The 16,559-nt window shown below is 38.7% G+C and overlaps 1 protein-coding gene across 1 annotated transcript in view; it reads left to right on the plus strand.

The window, feature by feature from the left end:
• si:ch211-113g11.6 (uncharacterized protein LOC559008 homolog) overlaps positions 1-15,142 on the plus strand; it is a 58,053-nt gene extending 42,911 nt beyond the window's left edge. Inside the window, exons 11-14 of the mRNA XM_037676131.1 lie at positions 7,539-7,654; positions 10,369-10,541; positions 10,976-11,031; positions 13,564-15,142. Coding sequence (XP_037532059.1) covers positions 7,539-7,654; positions 10,369-10,541; positions 10,976-11,031; positions 13,564-13,913 — 695 coding nt within the window. The 3' untranslated portion in view covers positions 13,914-15,142. The remainder of the gene's footprint in view (positions 1-7,538; positions 7,655-10,368; positions 10,542-10,975; positions 11,032-13,563) is intronic.
• The last annotated feature ends 1,417 nt before the right edge of the window (positions 15,143-16,559 follow it).

A 16,559-nucleotide genomic window follows, 5' to 3' on the forward strand; every position in this document is an offset into this window, starting at 1 on the left:
ACAATGTTTCTAAACTCTAAACGCTCTAAAAGAGCACAGAATGTCATGATTTCAGCTCGCTGCCTCCTCTCCTCTTTGCCACTTGCAAGCGCTCTTGGCCACGCCCACTTCTCAGCTCTGCATGGTGACCAGCAGCAGGAAGCTTATCCTGCAGTGGACTTCACACTAAGAGGCAGGTGCTAAATAATTTAAAATAAATTATGTGAAATTAAAAAAAAATGTATGCTGATCGTTTGACTCATCCATCAATCAGCCAAATGTGTGTCATGTCCAATCTTATTTTGAAAAACCGCGATAGAGCAAGTCCACGATAAACAAACCGTGAAGTAGCGAGGGACTACTGGTTAAAGTACTGGGATGCAATTTGTATATAAGAGTTGTTACAACAGCATTTTATTTCTTTTGGTTTTGATATTGCATCCTTTCACTCCAGAGCACAAGCTATAAATCCAAAAAAGTTCAATCTGGTCCTCTGGACATTCAAAAAAACAAACAAAAAAAAAACAAAGCAAAAAAATATAGAAACGTTTCGTCTCTCATCCGAGAGACTTCCTCAGTCTGAGGTGCTGTATTATTAATCAGGACAAGCTATAAATATTCACAGCTGCATCCCAGTCAATCTCATGCATCTACGTAATTAATTTGAAAGACGCTTTTATATTTGTGCAAAGGATGCGGAGAAACTTTCTTATTGAAATGTCGTTTTTTTTATTGATTCAATCAGAGAAACATCATATCCTTTGATTTAAAATATATATATATATAAATGTGTTTTTTGGCAGATTGAGAAAACTGGTTCTCCTTGGTGGTGGAAAAATCCAACAAATATATATTTCCCTAATGTGAGCAGATAAGCCATGTTATAAATTCCAGTTCAGAAGTCGATGAGTCAGAGGAGCACATATAACTGCATCAACAAATAAATTATATTGGTAAGAGATGAGGTCACTCTCAGTGTAGCTGATTTATAAAGATGACCCGAAGCTTTTATATACACCTTATCCCAGTAGCCTGATGCAATGGGTTTTGATGCATTTCTCCTTTTAGGTTTGGTGAAATCTGTCTGTCAAAAATATATATAAATAAAAGCCAATTTGCTATCGAATGGCAGGTCTGCTTCCACATACACCAAACTAGTTTATGGAGATTTAGGGTTTTGCGAAACATTTCAAATAATTAACAACAATACATCCTGATGCATGCTCAACAATACATAGTAGTAGTATAATAATATAATAATATAATAGTAACAACAATACATTTTTGAACGTGTGCCCAACGAAACCTAAATAAATTAAGTCCATATCATTTTCACACTAAAGACTATTTTAAAAATGGAAAACATAAGAAAAAATGTATTAAGATCTAGATAAATGGAAATTTGAGTTTTTTTGGTTGCCATATAAAATACAAACAGATACATATTATGTGTTTACCTGTTTGTCCCCTTTATTTACTAGGTAAGGCTTAGGTTAGTACGAGATGCATACCATATATAGAACAGGTGCCTGATAAGAGCCAGGTATGTGCATGTACCTGGTAAATACCACCAAGTACCCAACAAAGTTAAATCTGGTCTTCTGGACGGTTTCTTTTTGTTGAAATGTTTCATCTTTCATCCAAAAGACTTCATCAGTCCAAGGAGCCACAACAAACTCAGTCTTATAAATAGCACGGTGATAAGATGGTTTCTGGAGTCTGCCCTCTCCCCTGTCGACTCCTCTGAGGCAGCCATGGCCAAAGTGGTTCAAAACATCAAGGTTCATGCTCAATAATCCAGGTAGAAACCATCCAGAGGCCCTGACTGAACTTTGTTGGATTTTTCTACCTGGATTATTGAGCATGAACTTTGATGTTTTGAACTACCCAAGTGCCTGGTACTGGGTTATATTACGCATTACTTCCCTCCTGATGTTCAAAAACTTAGAACATGTTAAAGAAACATGGAACTATGAGCCTCACATATTTACAAAAGAATGAAAAAATGGAAGTGTGAATATGAAACTTAACCCACAATGCAGCTCACATACACTGTATTAGTGGCTTAATTAAAAACAAAAATTAAAGCTTGTTCCAAACCATTTATCTAGTCTTGAGTTTAAAGTTTTCTCTTGCAAAAAGCAAATACTTAATTGAAGATGAAACTCGATCACAGCATGTGCAGTCAAACAATGCTGAAAAGAAGGCTAATGTTTGACTGTCTGTCCTTGGACATCCCTTTTATTTATTTTTTTTTCATTTAGCCTTTTATTTATCCAGGTTAGTCTCATTGAGCCACGAGAACTCATTTTCAAGAGAGACCTGTTTAGGGAGCACATGGTGGGGTTAAGGGCCTTGCTCATGGGCCCAGAGTGGGGCGAATGAGGGTGGGGGCAAGTGTGGGTGTTTCACCTACCCCACCCACAATTTTGATGTTGTCGGGGCCGGGGCGTGAACCGGCGATCTTCGGATCACAAGCCCACCTCTCTAACCTCTGCGCCACCACTCCCCCACATCCCTTTTATACAGCTGAACATCTTCTGGGAGGCTAAAGACACTCGTTTAAAATGTTGCCCTATAAATATTTTTATATATAAATGTTGACCTATAGCTGTGTTTAGACTGTACCAGCACAGAGACAAATAGATTAATTTTACAGCTGCTTTTCAGATACTACAAGTAACCCTGAGGAACTATAGTAAAATGATTTCTAAACAATTCAGCAAATCATGTTTAATGTTCAGCTGCAGTGTTTTTAATGGGCAAAGCCAATTATTAACAAAGCGTGTTAGCGAAGAAGATTATTGTTATAGTAGGATTTGACATTTAGATTAAGGTGTATGCAAAATACGGCAAATAATAAATACCTGAGTAATAAATGTGTGAAGTTTTGTGATGTTCTGGTTTGCTTCATTAAAAATAAATACAATAAAATGTTCTGCACACTCCAACTTCATGTGAAATAGAGTTCTTTGATCATTGTCAAAGTCAAAGTTTCTTTGTCATTCACACCACATGTGGTACATGTGGTGGAACAAAATTGTGTACACAGAGTCCCAGTTACTTCCAACAAAGCCTAAGATATAGAAGAAAACCAGCAATAAGATCTAATATATGAACTAAGAAAAACGTTAAAATCAAAATACGTTAAACACTAGTAGCATAAAAATGATACGTCGAACAGCAGCACGAACATGAGTCTGTGTGAGCAGATGAGTACGAATGAACACAGCAGCATGAAACAGATCAGCAGCAACATGATGTGATTTTTCACAGTTATTATCCTGGTTAGAGATTCATGAGTCTAACAGCTTCATGGTAGAAGCTGTTCCTCAGTTTAGTGGTTCTACACTTAATGCTCCTCAGCCTCCTTCCTGAGGGGAGCGGGGCAGAAAGTGTGTGTGCTGGGTGAGTGGGGTCCTTCATGATGCAGGTGGCCCTCTTCCTGCATCTGGAGGTGTAGATGTCTGTGATGGTGGGGAGACTGACTCCAACATCTTCTGTGCAGCCTTCACCACTCTCTGCAAAGCTTTTCTTTCTGCAGCTGTGCAGCCTCCGTGCCACACGTCGATGCTGGAGCACAGGATGCTCTCCACTGCACACCTGTAGAAGGAGATGGCATTTGGGATTGTGGCATTTCTCAAGATAAATATAACATTTATTATATGCTGGTGATTAGATTAGTTATCTTCTTGTGCCTGGGTGTGGAAAAAATAATTCAAAGGCTTTCAGCCAGACGTGTTACAGCCGTGCCTTTATATTGAAGCAATCGCCCATCCAATTTTGTCGTTGCATGGTCCCTGCTATTACAAATTCTAACTAATATCTGTACATTCCAGATTTTTCCAAACGGAGCTTTAATCTGTTGAGTGTGAGCAGACAAAGCAATAAGAAGCAAAGATTTAGCTGTTTGCTCTGTAGCACAGAAATGCCTCCCAGTGAGCCCTAAAAAGCCTCTTTAAGTAAAATGATATAGAAGGAGACCTTAAATGTTTTGACTGCCAGCAGAAAAAACTGTAACGGTTAGTAAATTTATCAATAGTCATTTGGAGGGGGAAGAAACTACTGAAAAAAAACATCAACAAAAAATAAAAAAAACACAAGTGTAAAGTTGCTTGTTTTTCAGTTCTGTGGTTGTGCAGCAGAAAACTTCCCGCAGGGATGGACTGAATGTCAGACCCATACATCTGCTTCAAGCTACTGTTTGAGATCAGGAGCATTTTTCTTTTCACACACCGAGACTCTGGTTTGAAGGTAAGAGAGGAACACAACGAGGCTGAGTCAGTAAATTACAGTAGAGATAAAAAGAAGGCTCTTGTTAGCAAAAATATGAAGTTTAACACTGCACGTTGACTTTTTGTCCCCCAATTCTTCTGACATTATTTTTTATTTTTAGTTTATGTGATTGTACGCGTGTAAAGAGCTGGTAAGGATGATCTTGACTGAGAGAGAATATGTTCCCTCAGCAACTTTTGCCTGGATAAATATAGCTAAAAAAACAGATTCACTCAGCAATGTCCCATAAGAGCAGCATTTTTTTTTTTTTACATTATGCTGAAACTGTGTTTTGATGAAAGAGCTGAAAATAGCAACAGAACAGATTAATGAAACATATGAGAATAATCTAGACAGAACGGTGAATGCTATCTTTGACAACAGAGGAGAAAGAAGAAGCGTGTGAATAAGAGACGAGCAGTTTGAGGACAAATGAAAACAAGTGACAGCAAGAAGCTGCAGAGGGGACATTCAGACGATGGAAACTTAAGATAAACGTTATCTCTGTAATCACACGTTCACGCTGGGAACTGTGTGTGTTTTTTTCTTGTCAGAGGTGGCACAGAGTGACGGATCGTTACGTGCAAAGGAGCAATTAGGGGTGGGGGGGGGGGTTGCCAATTCATGTCCCATAGATTAATTTTCGGCAACCTCAATCATTTGAGGAAACTATACTTTTAAGCAATTTGAAAACTAGAAAGCATAGATAGGGGGTGGCTGGTTTACAGATTGTGTTGGCCATCTTGGATTTTCAATGTAGCAACACAATTTTCAAAAGTCACATTTCTTATACCTTCATAACACACTTGTTTTTCAAGTTATCGTGCTCACAACCTGGTTGGGTGGATGCAGACCGAGGGGATTTATAATTCCCCTTTTTTGCTCAGCAACGGGACAATTAAAATATTGTTCAGGAGAACAAAATGTTGGGGGTGGTGTTAGTAAAACATTTGCTTTAAATGTGACTTGAGGTTTCAGTGGAGGCAGAGACTGTAAATATCTGGATGTTAACTTCAATAGCAGTCTGGACTGGGGGCTCAACATCAAACAAGACAAGAATGAATGGACTTCTTTAAGCTAAGGTCCTTTATTGCATGATGCAGCAAATGGTTGGAGCTCTTTTGCTGTAGTTAGTTTTTTTTTTTTAATGTATTTTTCTCAGTTCCAGACATATTTTGCACAGCTGAAGTAATTACTTGCAGTTTTATTCATGGTTTGCACAAAAGTCTTATTTTTAACCTGTAATTGTTTTTTTTTTTTTTGCACGTTTTTCACTGCAAACTTTTCATTAAATTGTTTTTAATTTCGTCTGTTGTTGCAGTAAATTAACTTTTCACGCTGGGGATAATGAAGTTTGTTCATCCATCCATCCACTCATCCATTCATCCATCCACCCATCAGTCCAAAAACAAGTTCTAAAGCATTCAAGGAAATACAAATCTGCCGAAAGTGAGTTTTTGTAAACTGTTGTTGGCTGAGGCTCTTTGATAGTGGCACAATCTGTTCTTGAAGAAAGAGTGACGGCACACAGCTTGAATAATGACTCATCTTTCAAACTGAGGCTGTGTCCACTATTGGCTGACAGAGTGAAAGCAGCAGCAGGTTTTATGTTCATTTACTTGGAAAGTTGAGTATCTCAGTTTACAAAACAGACTAATCCATAAGACATAGTTGGTTTTCAGCTGGATGATGGTTTGAGCAAAGCTTAATAGTCACATCCTCTTTTATGGGACTCCAAAAAATCAATGCTTTGTGTGGGAAATGCAAAAACGCAAAAATAAAAAAACATATATCATTGACCAAACAGAATCAATGCAGTCATTCTACAAAGGAGTGGAAATAAATTAAATAAGCTTGTGTTCACTGGACTGTTTTTCTTGAGTAATGCATCAAAGAGTGAAATCCAAGTAGAAACTAATTAATCACTAATTCCCACTGCTAAAAAGTGTATTATTTGAGTTATCTTCCAAAGGCTTGTCTGAATAAGTTAAAGATGTTTTAATGTTTACCAAATATTTTAAAAGAGAGATTTTGTAATGAAATGCTGCTGTAGTTTATTAATTTGTAATAAAGCCCAAAAAGTCTTGAACACCTTTTTTTCTAATGCTTTATGAGTGAGGAAGAGTACATGAGTGGAAACTTAAGATGCTGCTGGAGGCTGATTTGAACCCAAATGAAATACTCAAATAAAAAAATAAAAAAATCTCTAAAATGCTTTTAAAGATTTCCATCTCCTGCTGTTCCTGGAATTTGTTTGATGATACGAACATGTGGCACAAAATGGCTCTTTCCGTTGATCTTTTGTTTTATACAGAGTACTTTTTGTTTTTCACCTTGAATATTTATTTTTCTTTTTTTTAATGCTACGTCTCACACTCATGTCTAAAATGTTGTTCTTTAAAAAAAAAAAAAAAAAAAAAACATTGGATCTAAAAAAAATGAAACAAACTTTGCAGCATGAAACTGGTGGGATCAAGTCTGGTTAAAAAATATCTTCAAGTAACAGTTTTTTTTTTTTTTTTTTTAGCATGTTAAAGGTCTACAGAGATTTAAAAAAGGAAATTAGACCAAAAGGAGGTTATTTTTGGCGGCAGTCTAAATAAGATGACACTTCAAAGATGCAGAGAACCTCTCATTTTCTGTCTATGCTGTTGATTTTTCTCCTAAAAACATCAACTTAAAAAAAACATTAATAATTATAAAACCAACAAAGTGACTACATACTAACATCCAAAACAAAGGAAAAAAGAATGAATGAAGTTTTGCTGCTGTTTAAGATTATTTGAGCATTAAACAGCAATCTGGACTTTTATATTAAATGAAACATCATATAAAACACAATATTTCTGACAGAAGGTATATGTATTTTTGTTTTTATTGAATATGCCATATGTCCTGTAGATTAAAATGTATTATTGGAAAAATAACTAATATGGAACTTTGCATTCTCACATAAGGTCAGGTCTGCAGTGCATGTGTGAAATTATTTAATCGTCTTATTCAGATGCTAAAATGAAACATTTTGGAGCAAGGCTCTTAACCCCCATCTGCTCCCCCAGGCAGCAGCTCGGTGGTCCGTGTGTGAGTTAGAAAAACAAAACAAAATAAAAACAACAACACACACACAAAATATATATATATACTGTATATATCTATGTATGTATGTATGCCACACACAAAACTACAAAACTAAACATTAAACTTGATTTTGTGCTATTTAAATGCAAACCTTTGATCCAACCTTATGCACAATTTCTAATGTCTTTCCATTTGTATTTCTACAGAACAAGGAAAAGTTCTCAAAGTTCTTCACACCAGCGATGAGGTCTTCATCATCTCTCAGTACTCTCTGTTTCACAACGAAGTGCCTGTTTTAAACATGGCTATGGACTCACAAAAGGTAAGAGTGGTTGTAATGGCCTTGTCCTGCTACAAATGTTTCAGACACTATCAACTTCTTCTCGTAACCACTTCCCGGGTCTCTTTTCAACAACTAATGAACTGTTAAGTCATTAAGGAGTGTCATAACTTTATCATTGTAGTCTTTCATTCTTTCGAACGGACTGGCGGGTTTTCAGAGAGGCTGCTGAAAATGGAGGTTCGCTTGATCTTGACCAATGCACATCCTCAGTTCTGGGTTACATTAGTGCATGTACTGACACCGTCTCCTCTATCAGAGATGTTAAAAGCTACCCAAACAGAGGACCTTGGCTGGGTGCGGAGGTGCGTACCCTGCTGGAGGCCGGGCACACTGCCTTCAGGTCTGGAAACTCAGAGGAGCTGAGTAGGACAAGAAAAGAGCTGGTTGCTGGTGTTAGGAGGGCCAGGGCCACATATGCGGAGAGGATCGGGGGTCAATTCATCTCACGGGACCCTCGGAGCATGTGGAGGGGCATTGAGTGCATAACGGATTATAGAGGAGGGAGTGAACAATGCCCCGGAGACCCATCTCTGCCTGATGCCCTCGACGGGTTCTGTGCGCGCTTTGAAGGCCCGAACAGACCACCCAGCACCGGACTCGCCTCGCCGCCGGATGAGGAGCGTCTCGGCGTGACCTCGGCAGAAGTAGGGAGTACCTTCAGGAGGATTGATCCGCACAAGGCGGCTGGCCCAGACGACATCCCCGGAGGGGTGTTGGGGGAATGTGCTGATCGGCTCTGTGAGGTGCTGGCAGACATCTTTAACACCTCACTTACCCTGGAGACAGTTCCCACCTGCCTGAAGACTGCCACCATCATCCCAGTCCCAAAAAGCTCTACAGTGACTGGTCTGAATGACTATCGGCCAGTGGCCCTCACCCCGATAGTCGCTAAATGCTTTGAAAAACTGGTCATGACTCACATCAAAACAACCATCAACATCAACGAGGACCCTCATCAGTACGCATACCATGAGAACCGATCAACAGAGGATGCAATCTCCTCTGTGGTCCACACTGCACTCAACCACCTGGAGCAGAAAAACTCTTACGTCTGTATGCTCTTTGTGGACTTCACATCCGCCTTCAACACCATGATCCCCCAAACCCTGATGGACAAACTATCCACACTAGGACTAAGCCCCTCCATCTGCAACTGGGTACTAGACTTTTTAACAAACAGACCACAGTTAGTGAGGATCCACAACCTCTCCTCCTACACCATAACCCTCAGCACTGGCTCTCCTCAGGGATGTGTGTTGAGCCCCCTCCTGTTTATTCTGCTCACATATGATTGTGCAGCTACCCATCCAGGCTGTCACATTGTAAAGTTTGCAGATGATACAGCGGTGGTGGGATGCATCACAAACAATGATGAGTCCAGCTACAGGCAAGAGGTGGAACACCTGGAGAGCTGGTGCAGAGAGAATAACCTTCACATCAATGTGAAGAAGACAAAGGAGATGATTGTGGACTTCAGAAGGAACAAAAACACCTACACCCCCCTGAATATAAGAGGATCTGCGGTGGAAGTGGTCTCCAGCTACAAGTACTTGGGTGTACACATGAATGACAACCTCAGCTGGAGCAACAACACCACCAGCCTGATCAAGAAAGCTCATCAGAGACTCTACTTCCTCAGACGGCTGAGGCGAGCTGGTCTGGGAAGCTCAGTCCTCACCTCCTTCTGCAGGTGTGCAGTGGAGAGCATCCTGTGCTCGAGCATCAATGTGTGGCATGGAGGCTGCACAGCTGCAGAAAGAAAAGCTTTGCAGAGAGTGGTGAAGGCTGCACATAAATCTGTTGGAATCAGCCTCCCCACCATCACAGACATTTACACCTCCAGATGCAGGAAGAGGGCCACCTGCATCATGAAGGACCCCACTCACCCAGCACACACACTTTTTGCCCCACTCCCCTCAGGAAGGAGGTTAAGGAGCATTAAATGTAGAACCACTAGACTGAGGAACAGCTTCTACCCTGAGGCTGTTAGACTCATGAATCTCTAACTAGAATAATCACTGTGAAAAACCATATCATGTTGCTGCTGATCTGTTTCATGTTGCTGCTGATCTGTTTCAATGTTGATGTGTTCATGCGTGCACATCTGCTCACAGACTCATGTTCATTTTTGTGCTGATGTTCAATGTTTTATGTTATGAGTGCTTAGTGTATATTTAGTTGATGTTTTTCTTAGTTCATATCTTAGATGTTATTACTGTTTTTCTTATACATTTTATTGTTGGACGTAACTGGGACCCCGTGTACATAATTTCGCTCCACCACATGTACCACATGAGGTGCGAATGACAATAAAGAAACTCTGACTCTGACTCTGACTTTCTGTGCACAGTGACTTTGAGTCATAGAGCGCAGTGCATAAAGTGCCAGGCTATTTGTTGTATTCTGTACCACTGTTATATAGAGAACTTGGAAGTTATGCAAAATTAATTTAACGTTTTTATTTACCCAAGAGAATATTTTTCACATTGTGTTTAAATTTATGACTCACTCAAGGTCAGATTTGAAGTTTTGTGCAGCTAAAATCAATAACTTTTTATCTTCTGTTTGTCATAAGAGGGTTTTATTTTGCTCCAATTTGAACAAAAAAACAACAACATATTTGATCAATTTTAGCTGTGCTTGTGCAAAAGGGTCAACATTTCAATAATGTATTATATATGTTTCTTTCTTAGGGGCATCTGTATGTTGGTACAGCCATGGAAGTCCAGCGATTGCCACTGGCTGACTGCAATCGCTATGGCAACACATGCAGGGAGTGCATCCTTTCCCGGGATCCATACTGCAGCTGGGACAAGGCCAGGAGGAAGTGCATCTCCATCCCGCCTGGATACAACGTCACGTCTGGGTAAGCTCAGACGTGACATCACTGCAGCAGAGCTGTCAGCTGTTTGTACATGAACCAATCAGGAGCAAGAACCAGCGCTTCTTTATGAAAACAAGTTATTGAGAGCATCAGATAAAACTCGCTTATACGCCCAACCAAATTTTCTACTGCTCGGTGAATATGTGCTCCAAACGCCTAAAATAATGTGATTATCATCAAACTTAATATTTTGCTTGTTTGTATTTGGGTTTATGTATTTCTAGTTTTCAAAGACAAAAAAAAAGAAGCCAAGATTTAGACCAAGCTTTTAGATTTTTTCTCCTTTTTTCACCATAATGGTGAAATGTGTCTTCTTTTTCATGTAAGAAAAGAGGCTTTATTTAAAAGCTCATTACTCGTTTGTGAAATAACTCTATGCTACTAATTTTTCTCTCGCTCTTCTTTTCCACTTACAGAACACTTATTCAGAATCTTGATGATTCAAACTCCTCCATCTGCGGGGAAGCTGCTGGTGAGCCCTCATCTGCTCTCTCCCACACTCTCTGTATCTTAATTAATGCAAAATGGAAACATTTCTGTGCAACTATAGCAAAAGAGATGATTATCATATAATTGAGCAGAGCCCCACAGAGAAAATGCATTATTGTTTCATTCCTTGTCCTCGTTCAGAGCTCAAAGCTCGGTTCTAACCTTACGAATCATGACAAACAGCTGAAGTGATATGATGTATGACACTGCCTTTATTTTCAGCCGTGTCCCTGCACAACATGTACTCACATCAGGATATGGGTGTTGTTTATTACTAATCAATGCTTAAACAGGTTGTGAAGCCAAGTGTTTTAATGTTTGAACTGATTTCTTTGAGCAAAGGAATAATATGACTGCAAATATGTAAAACCAAATAGATTTTAATGAGATTATAATCTAACTTTTTATATAATTATGTATTCTGTTTATGCAACAAATCACACAAAAAAACTTTGAAAAGGGGCAGAGTTATAGCAGCTTTGGTCCAAACTTGGAAATTATGCAATCTTGTGCAATATTATCCTTGTGAGATGTTAGTGCTAAAATAATTTGCAGTATTTTCCGCCGTACACGTTGCACCACTCTATAAGTTGCATCAGTCCAAATATATCTAATAAAGTGGGGAAAAAAAAAAAAAATATATATATATGTTGCTTCGCCGTAAAGCGACGTACAAGTTGCATCTATTATGCTTCACCACTGATGCATCACATTTGTTATGCGTCACCACTGACCACCCGGAAATGTGGGCCGGTGTTGTGCCAAAAATCGATTGGCTGCGAAATGGCGGCCACGGGAGCATGCACGGGAGGACTTTAACAAGAATTTAACTAAATTAACACTTAAAAGCAATTATTTGTTCGCTTGAAATTATAGTAATGGTGTGTCTCACTCTAACTTTTCCTTAATAAATGCACTTTGACGGACAAATCAGCTGCATTTCAAATATAGATTTGCGGGAGCGCGCAGAGGGACGACTTGCTGTACATTTCTTGGAAATTTAACAAGATAACCACCTAAAAACGATTTGTTTTCTTGACTTTATAGTAAAGGTGTGTCTCAGTTGTCCTTTTACTTAATAAATGCACTTCAATGGTCAAATTCGCTGCATTTCGCCAGGACGGCGCAGCGAAATGAAACTAATTTGACGGTTGCTCCAGGCGAGCTGGACAAATGTGGGAGGCTATGGCAAGCCGATTGTGTCATTAATAGCCACTTTTACCTATTACATGACACCATGGCATGCCATAATACTCGACTGCCATCTAGCGGCTGAAAATGGTAGTGTTCAATATTTTCAATGTCAGAATGAATGAAAACGATCATATCGCAGTCAAAATATTTTTATAAATATGGAAAAAAACATAAATAAGTTGCAGGACATGTAAATTATACAAAAAAACTGTGACTTATAGGCCAAAACATATGGTAATAAAAATGAATCTCAGCTTCTAATACTTAAAATTTAACTCAATGTCTGTAAAACTGATGGAGTTATAAACCATTTTTCTAATCCTTCTTTTTAATTGTGTCTGGAACGAAAAATACCCCATGTTTAAAATGACAAAAATTGTATTAACACTGTATAAAAGCAGGTCTTAAGTATTAATGTTACACAAATATTTTAATTGCATTAAAGAGACAAACTGAAGAAAATTATTTAATAAACATGAAGATTATTGGGGGGGGGGGGGGGTGTCCCTGAATCTGTTTGTTAAGGTAGCTGTGGCAGTCATCTTGAATATGGTTGACTTAAAAGATTGAACAGTTGTAGATGTACTTATTTATTTTTTATTTTTTCTGTTACAATACAATCTGTCTAGTGGTTCAGGAGATATTTTGCTAACTCTGCAGACACAGACACAATCAAAAACATGTTTGCCACTTTGCCAGACAATGTTTTTATTTTCCATAATCCAGCATCATGTGGGGATTGCATATTACTTATGTTATGAAAATGTATTGTTCCTTGATTTGTTAAAAAAGCCCAATGCCCAATACATTAGGCTGTAGTGCATGTTTTTTTTTCCTCCACAGTGGGTTTAGCACGCCTGTTTTCGCATCAGATAAGCATGGGACTCAAATCTAATTATCCAAATTGTTTTTTTCCTTTGCAAAGATTATGAGTGGATGAACCCACCAGGGGGCCACAATGCAAACCTTCTCATTCAGCTCATATTGACTGCCTCACAAAGTAGTTCTGCACGAGACAGGTAGTTTTATAGAATCTGCTTCTGAGTTATCTTATTCAAATTGAGATTGGGCTTTAGTGCTTTATATTCCCAGACAAATTTACAATTGACCAAATAACTATAAACCAACATCACGCATGATGAATTTAGAGACTTCAGGGACTGTAAATCTATGAACACCTTTGTCCCTCAGGTGGTTACTTTCTCTTTTTGTCACCTTGGTATTACCTTCATAACAATCTACAAAACTATTTACTGTGTGTAGCAGCAAATGAAAAATGCACTTGACTAAGCAATTGCTTCATTTCTTTTTTTCCATGTAGCTCTAAAGCAACGTCGAACTTCTCCCCGAGAAGTTTTGGTGAAGGGGAGAAACACGACGGTGTTCCTCCCCTGCCCTGTGCACTCTTTCCACGCCACCTACCGCTGGGAGAAGGACAACTGCATCAAGAACTACCCCTGCCTCTTCTCTGGAGACTTCTGTGTCCTGGGGCCGGTGGTGAACACACCCTTGAAGGAAGGTGTTTTTCGCTGCATGGCCACTGAAGATGGGTTCAAAGTTGAGGTGATTTCCTTCAGGCTGGTAAACGATGGCCGGCTTCTATCTGCCTCCGTTGCTTCCAACTTAGGGCTTTCGGTTCTGCTCGCCATGGCGACTCTTTGGCTCCATTAACCACAGCTAGCACTAACGCTAACTCCTCATTTTTATTGGCTCTCACTGAAAGGATAGGCCAGGAGCCAATCTGAGGAGGCAAGGTTTGCATTGCATACACATCTATGGTTGGGTTGTGCTCTGACAATTGACTTTTCTTCTTTGTTGGGGGGTTAGCTTTGTAGGACAAAAAAAAAGATTTTAGAAAACACCATTGAATAGGGGAGTAAAAATCTATATTTTTAGCACAGAACATATCTACGGCCGGAGCTGTCTTAATAAGAGCAGAACTGTAAAAATCATCCATTAGCATTTAAACTAAAGTGACTAAGACTTACTGGCCTCAAACTCTCATGTCTTGCAAGTTCAAATTTGATTCAACCATAATTAGGTGCTTTGCGAACCTTTCCTCTCTGACAAAAAAAAAAAAAAGACAAACATATCTGATGAGTTGGGCAAAAAAGAAACACCAATACCAGGCCAATTCTTTTAACATTTCTCTATATATTTTGAAACTGACTTGATTGTGCTTATTTGTGGATATGTAAGCCTTTAATAATGCTCCTACATGTATTCATTCATCGTGTTATACATCAACATAGCTCACTAGCATCTAGGATAATGTCTGGTATTGAGATTTTCAAAAGCCTTAAAACTTCTGGGACATAGACTCCTAAGCACAATTTTGCAGTCGAGGCAGAATACTGCGGGCTCGGTTTGCGCAGTAATTAATGCAGCCGAGTCTAAACAACGTGGCTGGGAGGAAGTGTCAGCTTTTTTGACAGGAAGTAGGAAGATGGGCAATAGCTCATCCTCGAACATCACTGTGTCTCAGCACCTCCTTCTCAAACAAGGCGGTTTATTTTATCTTTACAGCAGATGGTATCGGACATAATTATTGCACCTTGTTCACAGCTTTGTCCGTTTTTTTCACGTCTTTCCTGCTCTCAGAATCTGTAATCCTTTGATTATACAGTGTTATTTCAAGGAACTACAGTGAGCAGCTGCGTGTGCTTCAAACCAAACCATGTTGATTGCCTAAAGTTGTGAACAAGGTCTTATAGCCATTTTGATAAACTAAAACTTTAGACAAACACAGGGGCAGAAAAAGATTCAACCCTAATACAATAAAGATTGGGGTATTGTGTAAAATGTAAATAACAACAAACTGTGATGATCTCCAAAATTCTTAAACTAATTTTATCCACAGTATATAGTAAACATAGCAAAGACTGCAACTAAGACATTTTATCATATTTTGGGGAATAAAATAGGTCAATTTAAATTTGAAGGCAGCAATGCATTAAAAAAAAGTTGATGATTAGATATGCATGTTTTTACACTGTGCACTGATTTAGACTGGATAGTCCGGCTCTTCTTTAATACAACGAACGTGGTTTTGGTAGTTTCTCACAAGATTTCACCACAGAAAAGTTTAGTCATTTGCTTCAGTTCATTTTAAACAAGCTTTAGTGCAGAGAAGACAACAGCATTATGGCTTCCTCTTATCATGAAAAAGCTTTAAACATCATTCGGTCGACAGACAACGATCCGTGGAAGTGTTTCTGAGCTCATCTAATGTTCAGAATGGAATATCTGTTGTTAATGGAGTGCTGCCTGAAGGCCCAACAATCCTGGACATTTAATTTAGACGCTCAGCCTTGTCCTTTGATTGTAGATCCTTCAACACTTCTGATGATATCATGAACTGAGATGATGGGATATTCAATTCCTCCCAATTTTCTATTGAGAACCATATTTCTGAAATCATTCTATCACTTTAAACACAGTTTATTGCAGACAAGTAAACCTCTGCCCACCGTTACTTCTGAGAGAGTCATCCTCTTTAAAATGTTCATTTTATACGCAGTCCTCTTACTAACCTGCTGTCATTTGGCTTTATTAGTTGCAAAACACTCCTTCAGCTTTTTCTTATTCCACCCATTTATTTATTCAACCTTTTGGAAATGTGTTGCTGCCACAAAGTTCAACACCACTGTACAAATCGATCAAATCTTTATTATTAAAAAAAATAGTTTTAGCATTTGATATGTTTTCTAAGTTTCATTTGTGGGCTTACATGCAGATCATTGCATTCTGTTTTTATTCGTATTTTACGCAGTAAAGTTGTATTAGTTTACTAGGAGGAAAAAAAGGCTTGTGCTTAGTTTACAAAAGCTTGTACTTAGTTTGGAAACGTATGTTCTGAACGTTTTGTTGCTCCAAATGCTAATTTCTACCATTGCTGCCTACATATGTAAAATATTGTCTTGATGATTCATTATTTAATGCCATAGCTTCTGTGTGATGTCTGACCGTTGCCTGCTTTGCTGTGAACAAATAAACAAAACTTTTTTTATACCTTTTATCTTTATGCTGTGAAACCTGTTGGAAAGATTCCAATATGATACTTAAGCCAAGACCTGTGAGTCTTTTTGACAGAGTTAAATGCTTTTTAAAAGACTGTAAAGAGTTCAGATTCCGGCTGTTAATCAGTGATGCACAGCAGCACTGACAGCTCACAGATCAATGGGTTTAGGATTAAACTTCGCTCTGCAAACATCTTCAGCATCATCCTTTGAACTTGTTTTTTAAGTCCCTGAGCAAAGAAATGAGGAAGCAGACAGATCAGAGTTAAACATTAAAAACACGTGAAAAAATTAGTTC

Source organism: Nematolebias whitei, chromosome 5, assembly GCF_014905685.2.
Source record: "Nematolebias whitei isolate Nwh7 chromosome 5, NemWhi1, whole genome shotgun sequence".
Taxonomy (NCBI): domain Eukaryota; kingdom Metazoa; phylum Chordata; class Actinopteri; order Cyprinodontiformes; family Rivulidae; genus Nematolebias; species Nematolebias whitei.